This window comes from Furipterus horrens, unplaced genomic scaffold (assembly GCF_987537825.1).
Source record: "Furipterus horrens unplaced genomic scaffold, mFurHor1.1.pri manual_scaffold_2, whole genome shotgun sequence".
Lineage (NCBI taxonomy): Eukaryota > Metazoa > Chordata > Mammalia > Chiroptera > Furipteridae > Furipterus > Furipterus horrens.
This window is the reverse complement of record NW_028327172.1, coordinates 174,057,745-174,079,683: the sequence shown is the minus strand read 5'-3', so window position 1 is coordinate 174,079,683 and position 21,939 is coordinate 174,057,745. Positions and strand designations below refer to the sequence as shown.

Sequence of the window (21,939 nt, the reverse complement as noted above, 5' to 3'; positions counted from 1 at the left end):
AAGAACGGTATCATACAATTGTTCAACAAATATTTGATTACTGATTATGGGCCAGGCACTGGGGATAAAGAAGTAAACAAAACGAAGATTCTACACTAATAAAGTTATACTCTTGTATTCTACTGGCATAGGGTAAAAATATAAAAAGAAGTGATTATAAATAATACTAACCAAATAAGTAAACAATTATATTAATTATGAGATAGTAGCACAAGCTTTGAAGAAAATCTAAACAGGATTTTATGTATAGAAGCTGCTGTTATAGTTTGGAAAACTTGGGACTATCCTTTTGTGCCGTGATTCCTAAAATGAATGTCAGGAATGCATGAGCTCCCTGGTGATCAGAGAAAGAGCATTCCAGGCATAGAGCTTAATGAATAAGGACCTGAGTGAAAAGCAATAAAAGGGAAGAACAAAGAAAGAGCCAGATCATTGAGGGCTTTGTAAACCAGGTTAACTAGAAGAAAAGGAAAAAATAACAGAGAAGCAGATAAAAGAGAATAAAAGAGTAAATAAAAACTCATAGATGGAAGAAGGCAAGGAGAAAGAAAGAGGGGAAGGAGAAAGGAAAACAAGATATAAATATATTTTGAACAATAAAATGCCATTGCTATTAGAAAACATAAAATCTTGATAAAGAAATTAACTGTTAATGTAACAGAATGAGAAACAAAAGACGATCAACAGAATTCTGAGGGAGAACTAAGGCAGACGCACCTGGGGTGCTACTCCCCTTGACTGGGACATTCACAAGAGAGTCGCATGACCACAGCATGGTTTAGGCTAGATGTCTGACAAGGAGAAAGCCAGAAATCAGCCCAAAACATTAATCTGAAATCAAGTTCCTATAACTATAAGATTTTGGTTAAAATGGAGTTGTTTCTGGGAGGTTGTAGTATAGAAGCCTGGGTGGGGACCAAACTCTGATCGTAGGTTCAAAAAGAAGAAACAGATACAAGGATCATGATGAAAGTGGTGGGTCTGAAATTTACAGAGAACAGACGGTGCAAATGAATACTATAAAGTTTCAGTAGAACAAAAAAATTTCAAGCCAGGGGACAAAGAAAGTGATTTTCAGAGAAGGTAACTGTTGATTCCCAGACTAGGATGGGTTGTATTTGAAAGGATGTGCCTCTCATTGAATGCTCTGGAGGCCACTCTTCAGGGAATCACAGGCAGTTGCTAGTTTGTAGCCCAAGCTTAGTTTTGAGGACTGGCCTCTCTCAGTTACTCTGAAACTCATCGTGGGTCCTTTTGTGAAAGAAATAGGTAAGAACTATTTTATTTTCCTTAATACCACTATTCCTGAACAAATTGTTCCTGGAAACAATATTTTATAGTCATAATTTACATACAGGTCTTAAATTTAATAAAATTAGACTTATATAACCAAGCTAGAGCCATTAAGCTAGGATATATTGTCTTAGTGGACATATAATGATTAATATCAAGTAATGTGCACTCTTTAACAGAAAGTAAACACTCTATGTGCCAAAAGATATTTTATTGAGAACTTGGCTATTCTCTTTATTTACTGAACACATTACTTGTAAAGTAATTGTTAAAGTAGCAAGACCTATTAACTTTACTGAGTTCAGATTCATTCTTTCAACTCTGGCAACTTATGAAAATACTCATTTTTAGTATTTATTATTTTTATCTGTTAATTATTGATGAAGTTGTACTATGTCTCTCTCCTCTGTGGTTAGGCAGCTTGGTGCTTTAGAAACACTATTTAATTAAGAATTAAAAGACCTGCATACTAGCCACAATTCTGGTACCTTTTTAATAGTGTGTGTGAGGGTGGGTGGGGAACAGGAATGCCATGAACCCAGAGGTTACGTCTGTTTCATTAACATTAAGTTTTCCATGGTTAGCAAAGTTGTGGACTATAGAAGCTGCACAATAACTATTAGTTATATGAATGAATGAATGAATGAATGAATGAATGAAGTCACTGAGTGTTCTGTATGTCAGCTTTCTCACTGAAAATCTGCATATGTAATTAGAAGCTTCTGATAAATTAAAGCTCATATGTAAGAAAATTATTTTATTATAAGCAATACTAAAATTCAAATTTGATTTTTGGTTTACAGAATATTGGTTTACTTCACAATGGTTCTCTATAAGACTCTTATTTGATTTTTCAGGGTAGTAGAAGGGGAATAAAACACAATGATAACATTTTGAAAGGACAAAGTTACAGGCCATTGTTGTTTCTTCATCATTTATGTTGTTGGAACAAAGCAAAGATCCGGATAATTTCAATGGTACATAATCCAACAGTCATACGTACTTGGCATTGATATATGTTTTTGTACTTTTAGTTAAATGAAGGGTGTCTGATGTTCTGATAATTGAACTAAAACAAAATAATGACAATGTCTGGTTAGGATTTCCTCATCTTAAGGTTTCTCAGTTTAAGGTTTCCACACATTAATCCATACAGACTGGCATTGCTCTGGATCTGTATCACCTTTTTTTCCCCTGAATGATGGAACTCATTTATATAATTTCCCAGTGGGAATACCTACTGGATGATTGACATGGGATAGCAAAATTAATAAATTCAGCATAGCTGAATGGGAGAAATACATAGACAATATCCACACTACAATGTGATATTGCTGCTACTTTTCCTAGCCAGATAACTTTGCCTCCAATGACACAGAGAGTTGGAAGCAATCTGGTAGGAAAGCATAGCCAGTTCTTTGCCACTTTAACTTGTAAAAAGCAGTTTCAACTGTGTTTCTTTAGAATATTCAAATAATGGTGGGCAATGACAGAAATTTTCTTCCAACTACCTTCAGATTTGAGGAATATATCTAGATAAAACTATTCATCATCAGGAAAGTTTCACATTGACTATATTTTGGCTCTGTAATATAATTCCTAAATTTTTCTTTGTTACCCTTGACAACTTTCTGGCTCAGAGTGAGGTTAGCTGCTTAAGACCCTGCACGATACAATAGAAAATCTCAGAAGACTGAGAGTTTATGTGTACTAAATTTAATTTGACAACATTCATAATAGACCAAGGTCATCAGTTGTAAATATATATCATTAGGCAATACAGCACCATCTACCCTGTCTACCCACTCGCCAATATGCTGGATTTTCCAGGTAACAACTGGTTACATTAATCACCCAGCTCTAGTTAAATCTGCCATCAACATCTAGGGTGATCTATTTAGCTAATTAAAAAAGATAACATTCATTAATCTTGGGAAAGTTCCTGTCTAACAATATACAATCCTAGTAGTAACTTTCTTTCATTCGTAAAGAAAAGGATTTTGTTATTTTAATTAATTTTTTGTCCTTCCAGTTTTTTAGGCTAAATAACAAATGCCTTCATTTTAGTACTTATGAGCCATGAAAGTTTTAAGAAGTGTATCATCCTGCAGAAAAAAAACAAACTTACTTAAAGCCAATAACATGTTTTCCTGCATGAAAAGGCTACCATTACTTGTTTAAGATTACATTAGCCAAAGAACTTTTCCAAAGTAGAAATTAATTGATAATACATTATCACAAAACTCATGATCCTGAACTATCAGAATGAAGTCAACATTAACATGAAGAGAAACAAGAAACAAGACAAATAGTCACAAAATTCAGTTTATAAATAAAATTTAAATATCAATGATGTACATAGAATAATACTTAATTTATTTTAAATATTAATATCATATTTAGCAAAAAAAAGAATATTTAAAGTGTAAAACATTCACCACTATTTTTTAAAAATATATGGACCATCATGTTTCTACTTATAAAATTATCCTAAGCAACATATCACATGGGGACATACATGTCATAGACACATAGAGATTTAGCTATTTTTTGAGGATTTTATTCCATAAGTAGAAAGAGATTTACTGATGTTTTTAAGGTTGAATCTAAATAAAGTTAGCTCCTATTTACTTAGTCCAGCATTGAAGAACCAAAGAATCTTTACTGCTCCTAACTTGGTTTTGAATTTTTGTCTTTTAGACCTATGTCTTATGTCTAATAATTCTATATTTTACTATTAAAATAAAAATTATTACCCATTAACTTTTTACCTTAATAAAGGCTTTTAGAGTCACTCTATTAGGTTATCCATTTTATGGATGATTTTGAAAAAGAATGAGCAGAATGAAATTATTCTAGAAGATTTAGTCATAACCAAAACAGAAACCTGTAATAATCAAGGGAAACATTTCTCAGAGGATAATTTAATGACATGATCAAGTGTGGGAATCCATATACCACCTAGATGATTATGAAAGGGGTGATTAGCTAAGCCATTGTCTGAAACCCACTGAATCACTGGTCCTTTTGAAAAACAATTGGTCTTTTTTTTCTAAAGATGGGTTTTTAAATATAAGAGATGTTCCAAACAGCAAAGCTGAAAGATAAAAAGAACACAGACCTTGCATGGGTCTAGATATCTCTTCATAAGCAAAGGAGTGAGGTAAGATATCAAATCTTTGCTTTCATAATATTAATAACTGAAATCCATCAACCCTATAGGAAAGCCTACCAAGGTCACCCTAACTGCTTGTGTAGGACAGTAATTTGAAGTAGGGCAGGGTTTTCACATCCAGAGGACAAGACATAATATAATTTCATAGATTGCCCTATAAATCAATATTGCAATTTAATTTTATAAACTTCTTCCCTGAGTTAGAAATATATTAACTCAGTTTCTTAGTTTTGATATATTCTTAATGTTATTAGATTCTTCAATGAAAATTATTTGGTATTAAACTGCTATTGTCTGATCTTTATTGTAGTATTTTTACTACTACATTAAATAGATATTAAAATTGTTTTTATAATAAGAACCCAGGCATCGGCACTCCCAGGGTCAGAAGGACTCACTCCTTTCAGTGTAGAGCAGCACAAAACATGAGGCCATCTTGTTTGTATCTTATTCAGCTACATCACGTGCCCCATAATGAGTCATTTGGTAAAGCTGAAAGGATGAGCAAACAATTGTGGTTTGTCTCTCTACTTAGAGTAAATAATAATTTCTATTATAGATACTTACAAATATTTTATTTCAAATCCTGATATATAAACAAATACTATAATATTCACCTAACTACTCTCCTGATTGAACAATACCAACTAATTATTATCATGATTTTTACATATTCTTTTTAAAATTAAATTTCATGATTATTTTTCCTAGATATTTTATCTGAAAATGAAAACGATAATTCTTTTTTGGCTGCTGGAAGCCACAATGTCAGCTCCGGTAAGTGATTTCATAGTACAATGGATATTAATCAGTATGTAAAACCTTTAACAAATTTTTTTTTTTACCTTTTTTTTTTAGCTTATCCCACAGAGACTTTTGTCTGCAAGCAACAGCAATGAGGTTAGTACTCAAAACAATATCCTCCTTTTTGTTTGTTTTCTAAAAGCAGTAGGGTAGAGATAAAAGCCAAAAATTCAAAATGTACTTAGAGGCAGTAAAGATTCTTTGGTTCTTCAGTGCTCTTATATCTAAATGTTTTTCCAATGTTCATGTTTGTTTTGTATACCAGGTTATTTCTAGAATATTATCTTGCCTTGTTTTAAATTCTTTAAAAGCAATGAAAATATCTTATATGTCTTTTTGTTTTAATAGCACCTAATGCAGGTGTATACAGCTGTTTAAGAGCATAAAATGACAAATTAAACCACTGAAATGGAATAAAGTTGTACAATCTCATACATAGCAGGGAAGAGGTAGTTAAATCCCCAACCTCTAATCATTGCAATTTAGTATAAGCTTAGTGAAAAAATATTTCACTCCTAACAGGAAACTAAGATTAGTCAGCTCTGACTTGTGCTATATTTGTAATAAACACTGTTCTTAATAACTTTACCACATAGTAATCTTGTTTTTATATTATATTTCCTTTTCTAGTTACTGCTGAATCTTAATAATGCTCAACTTCCACCACTACAGCTTCAGGTACTTCTACCTCAATAATTATTTTAAGAACATTTTTCTACTGCTCATTTCTTATTATGGCACTTTTTATAAGAGCAAAATGTTTTCTGATTCTATTTATGAAATCTCAATTTTTAACATTACTAATTTGTCCCATATATTTTAATGACCATTTGTTTGAACACTAAAGTCAAGACTATAATATAATTAGCATTTATTTATAAAGAACTTGGTACATGCCAGACACAGATTCTCACAACTATGGGATAGTTAACTATTTTACATAAAGTCATACTTAGCTACCTGGTTTTAAAAAAGATTTGACTTGAATCCAGTCTGGCAACTACAGAAACTATGCTCTTTATTGACTTCATTCTGCCCCCATATTTCTCATGATCATTGGGAATTTAGTATTGTTCATGTTATAGTATTTGCATAGCTCATAATGTGCCAAGGTGCTCTTTTTTTTTTTTTTTAAATTAATGCAGCAGTGAAAATATATAAATTGTGTACTTGCTCAGTACTGATTTCAATGATTTCTGAAATGAAAGAGAAAAGCTTACTTTCTTTTGCGTTCTTCCAGGGACCATTTAATTCATGGATTCCTCCTTTCTCTGGGATTCTACAACAGCAAGCTCAACTTCCGGGACTCTCCCAATTCTCTTTATCAACTCTAGACCGGTTTGCTAGGCTGTTCCCAAATCAGATAACCTTCCCAGAACAGGTCAGTTTTCTCCAGGGAAACCATGTGGGAAAACTGGACCCCTCAGAGCCTCAAACACCAGTGCAGACCCAGCAGGGCCCTAATCATGTAAGTTGGGCCTCTTCCATCTTGTTCTAAAGAGATGATATATATTGAATGTGAAAATAAATATGAATCAGCTTTAAAATAAGACAGGAATTATTGAGCAAGAATTCTTCCTCATAATATGCTTCTACTCTCACTGGAAGTTCCTCATCTTTTCTGATTTCTAACATTAAAAATACCATTTAATCCAGCTATTATAGGATCATAGCCACACATCAAAAGCATTAAAACATGTTTTAGAAAATATAATTATGGAAAAAAGGTAATTTATATTCATGATAATGCATTTAATAATGACCTCTTGTTTTCATAGAAGTCTGCTAATATATAAATTTATATGACTAGTTTTGAGAAGAATAGCTCTGGAATTTTAAATTTAAAAGTCAAGTAAAACATTTTTATGATTCTTTTTCTGGCAGGCAACGCCTTATGTGTTCTCCTTTAAAATGCCTCAAGAGCAAGCACCGGTAAATACATAGGATATCATCACTCCTATAGAGAAAGGACTACTAACATTTGCCATTGAATAAATTTTTTTTTTATATATATTTGTAGCCGTGACTGTAGCAGGGCTATAAAAACCCAATGGTATCACTGTTTTGAATACTGCTATTGCTGAGCTGGCATCAGTTTGTTAATGGCAGGTTCACTTAATAACTCCTGAAGAAAGACCAGCTAAGGAGTATCCACAGGACTCCTGAGTTCCTAGGGCATTACCATGTGGGGAGTAAAGGAGCTCACTAAGCCCCAGGTTATGTCCTCTCTGCATCTAAAATGCTGGCATTTGGGAATAACTCAAGAGAAATACCAGGGGCAGATTTTGCCCAACTCCAAATTTTGTTTCATAGGGAGATGCATTAAATTGATAAAATATGATATGATGATATAGTGTAGAGATAAGAAACACTTCGCCACATTATTTGACAGTTATGAAATTCTGGTCAAAACATTTCCAGGTTCTGGTATATTTTAAATTTAACTCCATATTACAATCAAATGATGGCTATTTCCATGAAATAGGAGAATCTTAAAAATATGAACAAAAACTAGTAGAATCATTAGAGTAATATGGAAAACCCTCTCAAGATTAGGCTAATTCATTTTATAATATCCTGGGTTCAAAGAAATAAGATTATAGATAAATTATATTATTCACCTATAGAGTACTGAGCATTCATTCACTACTCTGTTATACTGATTGACTTTACTGTAATCATAATTATGTAATTTTGTCCCACCCCATTACAAAACAAAAGTTACTTCTAGACATTATCTCATTGTATGTCATCGCATTTAAAGAGTTAGATACATGGCATGTGGAATTACTTCATTTTAAAGATCAGAAAAATAAGCCTTGATGAAATTAAATCTTCAATTCTAATGAAAGTAAATAGCTGAATTGAAATAGAATTCTTCACTCTTCCTCTAACCACCAAACCAGTGGTTCTCCACCTGGGCTTTGCATTAGAATCTCTGGTGGTAATTTTGAAAATTACAAATGTCTGGACCCTTCCCATACCTTATGAATCAAAACCCCATGAGTAGATTCCAAATATAATTATCTGCTAAAATGCTCAATGAATGATTTTGATTCTTAGCCAGGATTAAGAACAATTGCACAAAATATATTTCTCAAACCGCAGTTGTTTTGTTAACTCTCATGTCTAATCTAGTCTAATTTAATTATGTAAGGAAACAAAACAGCATAAAAACTCTATGTATGTACTGTGAACCCTATTTCTGATGAACATATGCATCTATGGACACACAGACATTAGTGGAAGCAATACAAGATAATGTGAATGGTAAAGTTGCAGGTGATTTTATTTGCTCTTTATCTCTGGATTCTCAGAATATTCTAAAATACATATGGATTGTTTTAATAAAATATCAATTATTAGAGGCAATATATTATTGACATTGTACTCATTATAGTAGAATTGTTAATACCATGCCCTGCAAAATGATGATTGTCAAAATATATAAAGGAAATGCTACATAAGCTATCCTCTTCTTAGATATTTGCAAAGTAATTTGTATATAAAGCTTAAATTTTGTAAAGAAAGTCCAAGGAGTCCTTTTTAAAAAGTATGCCATTCAGTTGAATACACTATTTCCTGAATGTGTTTGACCAACCAACTTTGAGACAAAGTCCAGTCCAGTATCATATGCAATCCAAGCTGTTTATAAAGTTTGGGAAGGAATGTGTTATGTGTTTTTTGTTGTTGTTGTTCATAAAGTTGCTAAATATACATCAGATTTAAGAGAATATTGACATTAGAAGGTTTTTTTTAATATGCCTATACTGACTCAAAGGAAGCTCTCATCTACGTTTCTGTTTATAAATAGATACTTCAATACTATCCAGTTTACATGCTTCTACCCTGGGAACAACTTCAGCAAACAGTCACGCAGTCACCTCCACAAACAGGACAGCAGCAATTTGAGGAGCAGGTACTGCAAGTGTTTGATTTTAATCTGACTAGTTCCATCTGAGAAAAAAGAGGATAAGGTAAATTTTCAGAAGAAAGAATATCTGCGTATATTTAGTGAAGAAACTCAACAGCTTGAACTGGTGCTCATAAAAGATTATAGTGTTTTCTCCTAACAATGACTAATTAGGAAATGTCCTAAGGCTGGATTTTAAAAGAATAAAATCAGGGAGTGGACTTAATGAAATCAAAGGCCAAAAGCTAAATCGTCTTGGAAAGTGAAATTTTCCAACTTAAAAAATCTACCAGCATCCCTCTTGTCATATACACATGTGGTTGTTATTTAAAATACAAATAGCTGCCCTGATGAAAGCTACCTATGATTATCAGATCTTGAGATAAAATTTAATAACAATATATTAGTTTTATGAACCTGTAATATCTTTTAGAATTCTAATGTAAATTCAGGTGGGACACAATAACTATATATTTTTTACTTAAAATGGAAAAAAAATTTAATGGTTTATCACCACTCTAATACTTGCCAAACCAAATCAGAGAAAGCTGAAAATTGTGCTTTAAATGACTAGTAGTAGTAATTTCAAATGACATCTTAAATTAAAGACAAAGGAAAAGTTTTAACCTAGAAATAATATGATGTTAAAAGGATACTTAGTAATTTAACAACAATTTTTACTGCCTAAAACAGATGAACTTTCAAAAAAACAACTAGTATAATATAAAAATATATAATTTTATGTAATCATTTATCACAAAATTATGTCAAATATCATCAGAGCAAATCTAATGCATTTTTTCAAAAAAAATCTGACAGATGCCATTCTATACTGAGTTTGGAAATATCCTACAACAAGCAGAACCTGTAAGTAAATGCAAACCTTTCCATGTAAAAAAAAAACTAACTTTTGAAACTACTTACTTCAGAACATTAAATCTATCAGTGCGTTTCAGCCAAAAAACCACCAGGAACACATCCCTAGTTGAACAAAGTTGGATTTATCTACTCATTGAAATGAGGGAGGACAAACACCATGGGGAACTGTGGGGGTGTCTTAAGAAGAAGGTACTGAAATGACTTCTTATGGGATCTGGGATTGTGTCAGGTGATTTTGGGGAGAGTTCAAAGAATGATGGTTCTATGATTGGGTAACTGTGATTCTTACCTCAAAGGTACTAATAGTGATGCAAGGTTGTGGTTGATAAAGAAGCAAGAGTTACTCAGACTAGCGAGAATATGAGGATGCCTGGTATTTTCATGTCTCACACTGTGATCTTGCTTTAGACAAGATTACAAAGTGATCTTGTTTTTGTCACACTTCATTGTGTTCAGAGGCAGACTTGTCTGGTGTTGATGCTCTGTAAGATTTTTAATGTTCCAGAGAACACCAAGACCCAGCAGAATGGCAGGAAGAAGCTCCTGAGAACATAAGCAGAGCTATTGTGTCAGGCAGGTTCCCCGGTGTCAGGAGCCACTTTTCTCTTTCTCAAATCTAAGTGATTATTTTTTAGTTTAAGAAACTAATTTAAGAAGTTGGGAAGTGTTTAACTGCCTTGGATGCAAAACAACATATTTTAGAAGTTAATAATTTAGACTTTTATAAACGTTCCGATTTTTCAGGTTATACCAGGACAGCAGCAGCCAGCCTTTGACACCTTCATAGATACAGCTCCTGAAACGTCTGTTGTGGTAAGGTTCCTCACCACACTTCACTAGCAACTGGCAACCTACAGGTTTCTGTACTATTGTTCATTTTAATGAAAACATTATCCATCGACCATTATTACAGCTATGCCAGTCAAGAATCAACTTACTCAGCTCCTCAAATATTTATTGGGGACTACCATGTGTCAGATACTCTCCTATGTACACTCATTTAAAATTAGGTATTAAGAGACATCCATATTAGCATAGTCTTTCTAATGGATATGTTATATCTAGGAAATATTAAAGGCAATTACTTTTTAAATTAACTCCTTGCCTTGCATCTCAAGCCTGTTGCTTTACGTTCTTCCTGATTTTGATCTTAAACTTGAACCTGGAACTACTTTATTTTCTTTCTCATTCTCTATAGCCAGGAGGAAGAGTGATGCCATACTTACAAAAAGAAATGAAAAACTTTAGACATGCCAGTAAAGGAATTTTTACTCCTTCGACTTCACAAAAACCCAGCACAACAAATGTTTTTGCTTCTGCTATAGACCGAACTAATACCCCAGAGCTCATGGAAGAGAAAGTAATCAAAGATTCATTTTATTTAAGATATTGTTATCTAACAGAAAAATATAAAGCTAGAGTTAGTGCTTAATTTATAGGACTTAGTTATGAAAATGAATTAATAATACAATAGAATATATGGTCTTGACCTTGAATGAGGAGGCCCAAAATTACATACTGAAAATTAATCAGAGTATAATTTAATTTTGATTTATAAGAACTTCTTATGAATCTTATTTCTTACTAGGCCAAGACCAGTAGCCTAAAGGAACCATAAGATGTCCTAACCATTCAGTTTTTGGTAGGTATTTGCCAAGAGGCCTGCATTAAGTTTCATGACAAATCCTAAATTAAAAGAGGAAAAAAAAAAAAAAAACTGTCAGGAGAACAAATGAAGAGATCTTAGAAAGGAAAAAAAAAAAAAGTTAGTGCTTATATATTCCTACAAAGCTAATAACAGTCATGGGAATTTAGAAATATTTTTAAATCAGAATAAATTTTGAGAATCATGTATGTTTGTATTGTAAACTTGGTATAAACTCTGAAAACACAAATAGTAAATATACTAGGTCCAAATAAGTCATTCTACAGACACTATTTACAGAGTCAATTTTCCCAAATCAGGACTTTATTTCACAAGCTACAAGTTGTAATAGTATCAACCAATCTGTATTAGATTGGAGTGAAATAGTGTCAGTGATTTAAAAAATTACACAATCACCTGGAAATTTAAAATGCCATTGTTTTCATATTAAATGTAACCTTAAATACCTATTCTAATATACTTGGCTAGCTGTGAGGCTAGGGTTGCTTGATAGAAGGACAGGATGGCATGGGACCAAGAAGTAAAAAATACCAACTAAAAAGCAAACAATTTGGAACAAAGGGAGAAAAGGCAAGTTCTTTTGTTTGTTTGCTTGTTTTGAAATCTCCTTCCTGTTGCCTTTAAGTTTCTTCTGATCCCTCCTTCTGTGAAAATATTCAGCATCCTTTTAATAAAAAGAAAGTCTATAATCAGAAATGAATAGTGTTAGCACTTTTTCAGAGAAGTCACTTTTATTATATAATAATTTTAACAATGCAAGTTAATCAAAGTTACTTAATTAGATATATTAAAGGGATATCAGCACAGTGTGACCTTAACTCTACATAGCAGTAATGCCAGAAAATGTAGTTTCCCATTTCTTTATAAACAATTTAGAAAATATCTAGGAAATTTTACACAGAACAGTCTAATGATACTAAAATGTTCTTCTATCTTATTTTTCAGAAAAGAAGACATGGCAATGCTTCATATATTATTTTAGGGTATTTGCTTCCTTGCTGCTAATATTGGTTCTTTGAAATATTACTTTCAGTTTTTCACTCTTTAGATAAGACACAGAAAAATAATACAATTATTTAATAAGTTCTGTCTTTACAAAATTATATTTCTTTTCAAATATCCTATCATTGCATAATCTATAAAGTAACAATGAGAATGAAGCTAATACCACTGAATAAACTGAATAATTGCATCAATAAAGAGTGGCTCTGGAAAACGATGTAATTGATGAGAATGAAGATATACTGACATTGGATTTCTGAGTGTGGTGATTGAGACTGACGAGCTAAAGTGTGTACCTAATTTTGGCATATCTCATTATTTCCCCCAGGCTCATTCAGCTAGACTCCTTGCATGCACTCTCTGTTAAAACCAAAATTATTTGGTGGCAGATATCATGAAGTGCATGCTCCCAGTATTTCACAGCTACAGAGGCAGAGATGACTGTCTTCACCCAGAAGGATAGATCCCCAGGAGGATGTACACTGGTTTGGAGAGGCAGTATCTTGTACATAATGGGGCACAGATTTTCGATTTCACTAGATCGGGAATTCAATCTAGTTTTGAACCTTCAGCACGTCACTTATACTGCCTGAGTCTCAGTTTTCTCAGGTGTAAAATAGACATAACCATACCTACCACTTAGAAATTCTAAAAGGACTACACGAAATAACACCTGTAAAAAAATGAGTCATACCAAATACACAGAAAATGTTAAATTTTCCCCTTTCACTTATCACAATGGAAGTACTTCTTGATTATTTTCTCAGCTCTGGATCTTCACCTGAAATTCTGAGAAAACAGAAAAATTGACTATCAATATACTTTACATATTTATATATAGATGTGAATTGATGTGTGTATGCATAAGAAAAGAAAAAAATGAATGAATGAATATGCATTAGGTGGTTTCAAACAAAATTGATTAGTGTTCTAGGCTTTAAAGTTTATCACAATTCATAGAATCATACCTTTCCCAGCATATAGTAATGTTATGACTCTAGAATTTGCTACTTACTGATGAAAAGAGTAATCCACCAACCACCTACCTGTTCTAGCTTCATCTTATACTTGATCCTTTTCTCCTAAATTGGTTAGTTGAATGAATGCAATTCTGGGTAATTAACTGATAATATTTGACATGATACAGAGAGTTAAACACCAACATATCTGACAAAACACAAGTGCTGTCTTAGGAACATTATGTCTCAAAATTCCAAGAGTTCACAAGATCATTGAAAAAAATTCCATGAGGTAATTCATGTTGAGTGTTTAGAATACACTTTAGAACACAGCAAGTATTTAGCTTTTCTCTTTAAAAAGGAGATGGAACTGTGTGGTCAGGTACTAATGATGAGCAATGAGACAACATAGCTCTTCTATGGTGCAGTGAATAGAAGCAGAACTCAGGGAAAACTACAAAACTTTAAGCATCCAGCTCTAATCAAGTCAAGAGACTTTGTCAATATTAGGGGTTATAACAAATACATTCAAAAACATGTGGATTACATAAATACAATGTTAACATATAAAACCATAAAATAGATAAGAACTACATAAAAATACAATGATAAATTTTGAGAAGTTACATCAAGAATAAACATTTTGTTAAAACATTAAGATTTAACTCAGCGTGATAAATTTATTTATTCTAGGCAGTTTTAATAGGACCTTATGATTCTGGATAATTTTAACAGATCCAATTTAATAACACCTTAAAAGTAAATTCCCTAATCTCTGTTCAAGATTCAATCTATTTCAGGAAGATATTAAGTGTTAAGGTATTCTTGAACAACAACTGGGTTTGAAAACCTGGATACTATAATTGCTACCAATGAAGTATTCTATAATTTTTAAATATTTAATAAAAGAGCTTTAAATTCTTTTTAACCAAAGCTAAGAAAACAGGAATGTATAGTTTTTTAAAATACCACCAGAGTACATGCAAAAAACTATGTTTGTTTTGTTAGTTTTAACCCTAGCATCCCAATCTCCTCAACCCAGGCCAGTGACAGAAAGGTGAAGCTTTAAAAGAAATTTAATTTTGAACAGGTTTAACTGGAAAAGTCCTATGTAGAATGCAGAATAATTTCCCTGGAATCAGCTTTGCTTAGATTTGCTAATTCACAGTACAGAGATGGGCAAATTCACAATACGGTTGTGAGTACATGAAACACAGAGTTTACTCTTGTATCATTATTTAATTATTAATTATAGTATTATTATTATTATTATTATTGACCTACCTTTCCCATTCTGTGTAGGATCAAAACTTTCCCTGCCAGTCTTCTCTATGAGGTGCTTCCTATCTAAATGAATTATAACAGCATTAGTTCAAGCCTGATATATAAAACCCATGTATCTTACTGTCAATGTTACATCCATATACATTCTAATATCATAGTCTAGTAACACTTTTAAATACATGGACTTTGTGTGAAGTTTGATGGTGTGTGTGTGTGTGTGTGTGTGTGTGTGTGTGTGTGTGTGTATAGTTAATGTGCTGGAGGATCACATTGATCTTATAGAGGCTTTTGCTTTTACTTACTCATATATCCATTTCACTTTTGACCTTGGTGTTTGGGCAAAACTAAGTCCTATCAACATGGTCTTCACACCTATGAGGCTGCCTTCTGTCCTGTGGTGTATATCTAACTTCTCTAAGTTGGTGGGACTCTAATTCCTACTCTGTCTCCACAGCAATAGGAAGTTGCTAAAATCTCTACTCTGTTATTTCAACTTTCCAGCTATTGTTTTCCCCTGAATACTGGTCATTTTGCTTTGCATATGCATATTTCAGTGGTCAGCCAAGGATTTGGAAAGAGTTTATACACAGATTTCGAGGGGCCCACCTCAGAGGTTCCCTACATTGTGGGATGCCACTTCTCAAGCACTCCCGAACTCCCTCCTCTGATACCTCAGAAACTGTTGCTTTCTTATTGAGGTTGAGTTGCCCCTACACACTGCAGATGGGGAGTCCCTATTTAAAAAAATGACATGAATGTAGATTTCACCTTAATTACAAGGGTCTAATTTCCTTTTAACTTTCTACCTCCTTTTGGTCACTCTCCAATGTCTTTCAAATGTTTTTTGTTTGTTTGTTTCCATATTATGCCCAGAGCTTGTAATTGTAATTAGCACTACCACTAACAGAAGCTGGAAGTCTACAATCTGAAGATTTTTCCTTATAAGTATCTTTGGAATCTTTTTATCTTTATCAGCACTATCTCTCCTGAAGACCATGCTCATCGCTTACAAGGTTTAGTGTATAACCGCTTTCATATTTGTTCTCCTTGAAAGAGTGTTACTTCCCTGTTTAAAATCATGTAATGCCTTCCTATTGGTTTCTGCTTAATCTCCAAACTCCATTAATTGGCTAAAAAGTTTACGTTAGCTGGTACTGATGACACATTTGTCATAAACCCCTTGATCATTGCATTCCAGCCAAAGTAAACTCATTCACAGTTCAGGAAATATGCCATGAGCTCCTGATACCTGAAATTTCACACTCTGTCCCCTATGCCTAGAAAATTAGTCCTCCTCTTCATTTGACTAATGTCATATCACTTCTTAGATCTTTACTTTTTCATAGACCATTTATATTAGGCTGGGGTAGGTACCTGTTCTGTATTTCTACAGTAACTGTACTCCCTTAATCATTTCACTTACAAATGCTATTGTTAATTTTGTTTATTTTGTCTAATAAGCTATAAGCTCTAGGAAGCATGGACAGTGTCTTCTCTGACCAGTATTACACAGTGACTTGCATAGTACTTTACTTAAAGCACAATAAATGCTTAATATAATACAATTATATACAAAATTAATAAGCAAAACCTACTTTGAACACTATCTGGTTTTATACATCAATAGCTTCATAACTTAAATTGCAAGGGCCAACAGCTGAGCAGCTCTGTTTACTAGTTCCCCCCAAATCATAAGATATAATGTATTTCATGGAAAGCATTTGTCAGCTTCTAGCACATAAGCATTTTGACAATGTCACCTTAAATAATGTAAAGCTAATAGGACATTTTCTATTCATGTGGGTCCTTTAGGATTTAGTATAATTGGAATCCTTATTAAATACAGAGAGCTTCTTATATTTTGATATTCAAAGTGAACCATGAACATGGAGAAGATCAGATGCATACATGAAGGAGACCCATAGTTTAAGACCTTTGATTTTCATATGCTGCCACATCAAAAATTTGATTTTTATTTAAATTGTTAAAGCTATGAGGCAAATAGGAAAAACTGTTGTTATTGTTATCTTAATGTTCAATTGGGTTGTTATAAAAGAGTTAGAGAGTCATCCAAATTAAGTGAAGGTGTGATTGAGATCCTGGATACATGACTCTGCCGGCCACTTTCTTAACCTCTACCTAAGGAGCATACATCAGGGGAAAACGTCTACTCGGGAGGAACCAAGGACGTGTCTAAAAAGCTCTGTGTAACACAGGCTGGGTTGTAGTTCTGTAACCCATGTTTTATATCAGAACAGCAGGTTCCATTCAAATATTTTAGAAAAAAATGTTAAGTACATAGGAGGAGGTCATTAATATTTTAAAATTTTGTATTTACCACCTTTAGTTAGAATTTGAGAAAAGAAAGGATATATTTTACAGAAGGAAAGGGGAGTTTTGGAATGGGCTACATAAGCTGTTTATAATATATATTGAATATAGCAATTTCCATCAGTTGGGCCATATGAGAAAAGATAAAATCATTAAAAATTTATGTCCCATGACTATGAAAACAGTTAATAAACAGAATTTCTTAGCTTTTGGCCTTTGGACTGTAAGATATGGTATTAACTGATAAAGGGCCCCAGAAAACATCCAAAGAAGTTTTTGAAGAGCATATTTTTTTAACTCAAGAGGTTTTTATTAAGCACATACTGGGTGCCAGTGTAAGTCAGACCCATTCCAGGGAACACTAGAGTGGACATGGGACTATCTGCCCATGACTCTGGCACTTGCTGGTTCTGACTCTGGGAATGAGAACTCTATTACCACCTCCCTTTTCAACAGCTGGGGGCCGAGTGTGCCATGGAGATTGGGGAATTGAAAATTTCTCAGATTCTACAACATGGCCACATAGGATTCCAAATCTTTTGCAGGAATCCATAGTCCCTACAGTCACTTCTGGTTAAATATATAACATTTATACAGGTTTTGAAGAGAATTCAGATATTTGTCTGTATCTGTTCTCTTGGAGGGAAGATGTCAAAAGCTTTTTAAAGTAAAAATTCCTCTTTAGAACTAACATGTCTGCAAATCTATTACAGTTTAGGTTATATCTCATGGTTTTCAGTTCACACACAAAAAAGTGAGACTGCCTAAAGATTTTGGATGTATTGAATTTATATAAACTTTGTCAGCCACAAAATATGGAACAAGGTATTTCTGCTCTCTCATTGAAGCTAGAGTCAGTAAATCTACTGCTAAAGCTTCTATATGTGACTTAAAATGTACGTGTTCCTACCATTAATTCCAATCCTTTAGTGAAAATAGGCCTGTGGGCATTCCCCCCCCCCCACTAATTGCCAAACTTTTTCCAGTAGATAGTCTCATCCCTGCTTACAACCCAGTCTGAGAGTCATAACTGAAAGGGTATAGAGAGGTCATCTAACAAAATCCATTGACTACACAAAAATCCCCTCAGCTATACCTCAACCTGTGGCCAATCAACCTCCCTTCAGTATCTGCAGAGATAGGTGTTTTTAACTTTTAAAAAGTTTTTCCTTACAGATTATTTTTAATATCTTGATATACTAATTCTCACTACTGCAATCTGCATCCCCAAATATAAACTCAAGTCTTCTTTCATATGATAGCCTGTCCAGCTTCTGAAGGCCACGCACAACCTCTTTCTGGGAAAAACATCCCAGTTGCTCTTCCTTGGTTTACCTTGTTCGTTGAAGGACAACCACAGACTTCACAGAGGCAACTTCTGTTTATTATATTCTAGCCACATAAACTAAGATTAACACAGGAAAGTAAAAACATCTGAATTCAGCCAGAATTACAGTTGTGAGCCAGTGCTTGGTGCTTTGTGTGAACAGTGAAGTTAAATCACCAAACTCAAAGAATGATTCCTCTTTCCTGATACTACTTGGTTGCAAATTCCCCCCATGTATATTTTAACTAACGTAGTAAGAAAACTCTTATTCAGTTCCAATTACTATATGAGCTACTTTCATATACCATTAAATTAGCTAAGGAACCTAATTATCTGAGGAACCCTGAGGATATATGGCAAAAAGAGGTCTGATTTACTCAAAGCTTCAGCTTTGATGCTGATAAAATTATCATTTATGAAGTCAAACACCGTGATGAGTGTTTTTATACATTTCATTTCATTTCATTCCCAATTCCAAAGATAATTATCTTTATTTTCACTTTAACGGTAAGAAAACTGAGACTTAGAGTCTGACTTGCCTTTTTACAGCTAATAAAGAAGATCTACAAATCTAAATACAAATCTGTCAGATCCAGAGCTCTTCCTTTCATGTAGCTTGGGGGCATCTTCATTATTCCTGTTGCCTCATAACAGGTGGACTTTCAATAACAAGATAACCATTTATGCAACCCACTAACATAATCAGGACTACCTGTGGGCCAACACAAATGGATAAGCTTTGAATATATAAGATACACACAAATTTCAAAAGAAACCACACAAAGATATAATTTGGTAGTCACTCAGCCAAAGTTTCAATGAAACTATAAGTGTTGGTTATTCCCCAATTTCAACACAATGTGATGGTTGATGATTCAACTGAGTCATAACTAATCCAAGGGGAGAGGCCTTCAATCTACAGCCTTAACTCCACTTACTTCAGAGTATATAAAACAGCTGTAATATTCCAGGGCCAGTCATTTCCCACTGCCCATAGCAGCATTCTAGAAAAGAAACTGACGGTAAGAATATCATTGTAAACTAAGACATATCATATATAGATTTAATTTATATAGAAAAAGACAGATAAATTCTAGACAGATGATGATAAGATAGATAGATAATAGACAGATATCCTGTAAACTATCAAAAGTAAAATTATTGGGATTGTCATGTAATGGTTGCTTGGGAATTTGTAAGCTAAGTAATTAGATAATCATTTAGGATAAACTTTTTTAAAAACCACACCCAGCCATAGTAAGTGCATCTTTTAGAATGGCTGTAAATGAATCCTTGTGGGGGTGGAAGGCTGGCCGGGTACACACTGAGATGGGTACAGAGTGAGGCTCATCATTTTGATTTTCATGGGTCTCAAGTCAGGAAACAAAGGGAACATGCAATACCAGGTATTTTCTAAAGTATGAACAACTGCCAGTTTATTTGTAGCTGTCTGTTTGACCTTTAAATTTTGCTGTAGTTATATTCCACTCTATATCATGCTGATTTTAATATAAAATTACTTGTGTTTCCTTATAAATTCTTGAATAAAAATGATGCTCCAGGATGATACATCTAATTTTTTTCAGAGTCATACATCCATATACTGCTCTGCATGCTGAAGCTTGAAAAGTAAAAAACTAAAAAGGGGTAGTTGGTAATTATGCTTTGACCTGACTACAAAATATAATCTGCAAGTCTGTGATGTGGTTTACTTACTCTTTGCTTAATTTGGTTTTGAAGAACCCCTGAAACCTTTAATACCTTCCTATTGTAAATGCTGGGCTTGAATTCTATATTCTCTAAAAATGCTTCCTGAATTTATTAAGTGACTTGTCCAACATCAAAGAGCTATTGGTAACTTAACATATACTCTACCTGAATATTTTTCAAATTTATGCTAACATTTGCTCTTTCTGCTGATTTCTAGGCTATTTTAACATAAGATGAAATTTCTTCTTCTGATCACAACCATGTTGGTAGCCACAGCTGGTTTCCCAGTAAGTATCCATTTCTACACTCCAGAGTAATTAGTATTATTTTATTCTAATCATGAATCCAAATTTATTTCCCTTTACACACACTGTATTCTACTTTATAAACATGCTTAACACCTGCCCTTTTAACATTTTATTTTAGAAAACATTATAAATGATGTATTGCTCACTGCATAGTTCAATTCCACATAACCTTAGTCCAGTGGAATTAGAATCACTTAAAATACATATTAAGACTTTTCAGAAAATAGTCCTTACAATATATTATGGACACTCAAATTCTAGATCTTTTAAAATGAATACTATGAGAGAATATCTGGTAGTGGGTAGCCAAATTCTTTCCTTCATACAATGTCAGTTTGTGTGCTTCACCAGCATGACTTGAATTAATTTCACTGTTTGAGTTTTAGGTCACACAAGATGAGGAAAGAGAACCACGAAGTGTAAGTTACATTTCCTCTTTATATATATATATATATGCTTTATTGATTATGCTGTTACAGTTGTCCCAATTTCTTTTCCCTTTGTCCTCCTCTACCAAGTGACATCCCTCCCTCCAGCTGTCTCCCCCACCTTAGTCCATGCCCATTGGTTGTGCACATAGTTCTTCTCAACATCTTCCTGTCTACTTCACTCCCTCCTACTATGCTTCTTAATTCCTGTACCATCTCCCTCCATTTTCCCCCTTCCCCCTCCCCACTAACCTCCCCCCAATATGTTCCCCATACCTATAATTCTTTTCCCACTCTCATTGTCTACTTAGTTTGCCTTTGTTTCGATTCCCTAGCTACTGTTGTTGGTTGTTGTGATACAGTTTTCATTTTAATGTTCATAGTTTTGATCCTCCTTCTCCTAAACAAGCCCCTTTAACATTTCATATAACTGTGGTTTGGATCTGATGAACTCCTTCAGTTTTACTTTGTCCTGGAAGCACTTTCTCTGCCCTTCTATTCTAAATGACAGCTTCACTGGATAGAGTAATCATGGTTGTAGGTTTTTGCTTTTCATTACTTTAAATTTTCTTGCCAGTCCCTTCTTGCCTGCAGAGTTTCTTTTGAGAAATCAGCTGACAGTCTTATTGGGACCCCTTTGTACGTAATTCTCTTCTCTCTTGCTGCTTTTAAGATTCTCTCTTTATCCTTAATTTTTGACATTTTGATTATAATGTGTGTTGGTGTGGTTCTCCCTGGGGCCAGTTTTTTTGGAACTCTCAGTGCGTCCTAGATCTTTAAGTCTATTTCCTTCCCCAAGTTATGGAAGTTCTGCTTCATTATTTTTTCACATAATTTTTCCATTTCTAGTTCTTTGTCTC

At 33.6% G+C, this 21,939-nt stretch overlaps 2 protein-coding genes and 1 long non-coding RNA gene across 9 annotated transcripts in view; 1 reads left to right on the top strand and 2 right to left on the bottom strand.

The window, feature by feature from the left end:
- LOC150020030 (beta-casein-like) overlaps nt 1-6,555 on the bottom strand; it is a 110,585-nt gene extending 104,030 nt beyond the window's left edge. For both annotated transcript variants that reach the window (XM_090268128.1, XM_090268129.1), the window contains exon 1: nt 6,493-6,555. In XM_090268128.1, the coding sequence (XP_090124254.1) occupies nt 6,493-6,519 (27 nt within the window). In that variant the 5' untranslated portion in view covers nt 6,520-6,555. The remainder of the gene's footprint in view (nt 1-6,492) is intronic.
- ODAM (odontogenic, ameloblast associated) lies at nt 1,047-11,706 on the top strand. Of its 6 annotated transcripts, XM_090268126.1 has the most exons (10): nt 4,862-5,004; nt 5,180-5,245; nt 5,327-5,368; nt 5,903-5,950; nt 6,513-6,740; nt 7,157-7,204; nt 9,087-9,191; nt 10,809-10,877; nt 11,263-11,424; nt 11,653-11,706. In XM_090268126.1, the coding sequence occupies exons 1-10, from the start codon at nt 4,894-4,896 to the stop codon at nt 11,680-11,682; spliced, it is 909 nt and encodes a 302-aa protein (XP_090124252.1). In that variant the 5' UTR covers nt 4,862-4,893; the 3' UTR covers nt 11,683-11,706. The 6 variants fall into 6 exon arrangements, 1 of the variants encoding a protein (XP_090124252.1); XR_016509319.1 differs by lacking the exons at nt 4,862-5,004; nt 11,263-11,424 and adding an exon at nt 1,047-1,269 and having other exon boundaries at nt 10,005-10,877; XR_016509317.1 differs by lacking the exon at nt 11,263-11,424 and having other exon boundaries at nt 10,005-10,877.
- A 1,197-nt stretch (nt 11,707-12,903) lies between these two features.
- LOC150020026 (uncharacterized) overlaps nt 12,904-21,939 on the bottom strand; it is a 47,291-nt gene continuing 38,255 nt past the window's right edge. Inside the window, exons 2-3 of the long non-coding RNA XR_016509106.1 lie at nt 14,976-15,038; nt 12,904-13,521 (exon numbers count right to left, since the gene is read on the bottom strand). This is a non-coding gene — a long non-coding RNA (uncharacterized LOC150020026). The remainder of the gene's footprint in view (nt 13,522-14,975; nt 15,039-21,939) is intronic.

What these genes read in the sequence shown, in the direction of transcription:
- ODAM (XM_090268126.1), top strand. Translation starts at nt 4,894, where the DNA reads ATGAGGCCATCTTGTTTGTATCTTATTCAGCTACATCACGTGCCCCAT. An exon ending in AAGCCACAATGTCAGCTCCG is followed by an intron (nt 5,246 to 5,326) that starts GTAAGTGATTTC and finishes TTTTTTTTTTAG; the next exon opens with CTTATCCCACAGAGACTTTT. An exon ending in AGCAGCAATTTGAGGAGCAG is followed by an intron (nt 9,192 to 10,808) that starts GTACTGCAAGTG and finishes CCGATTTTTCAG; the next exon opens with GTTATACCAGGACAGCAGCA.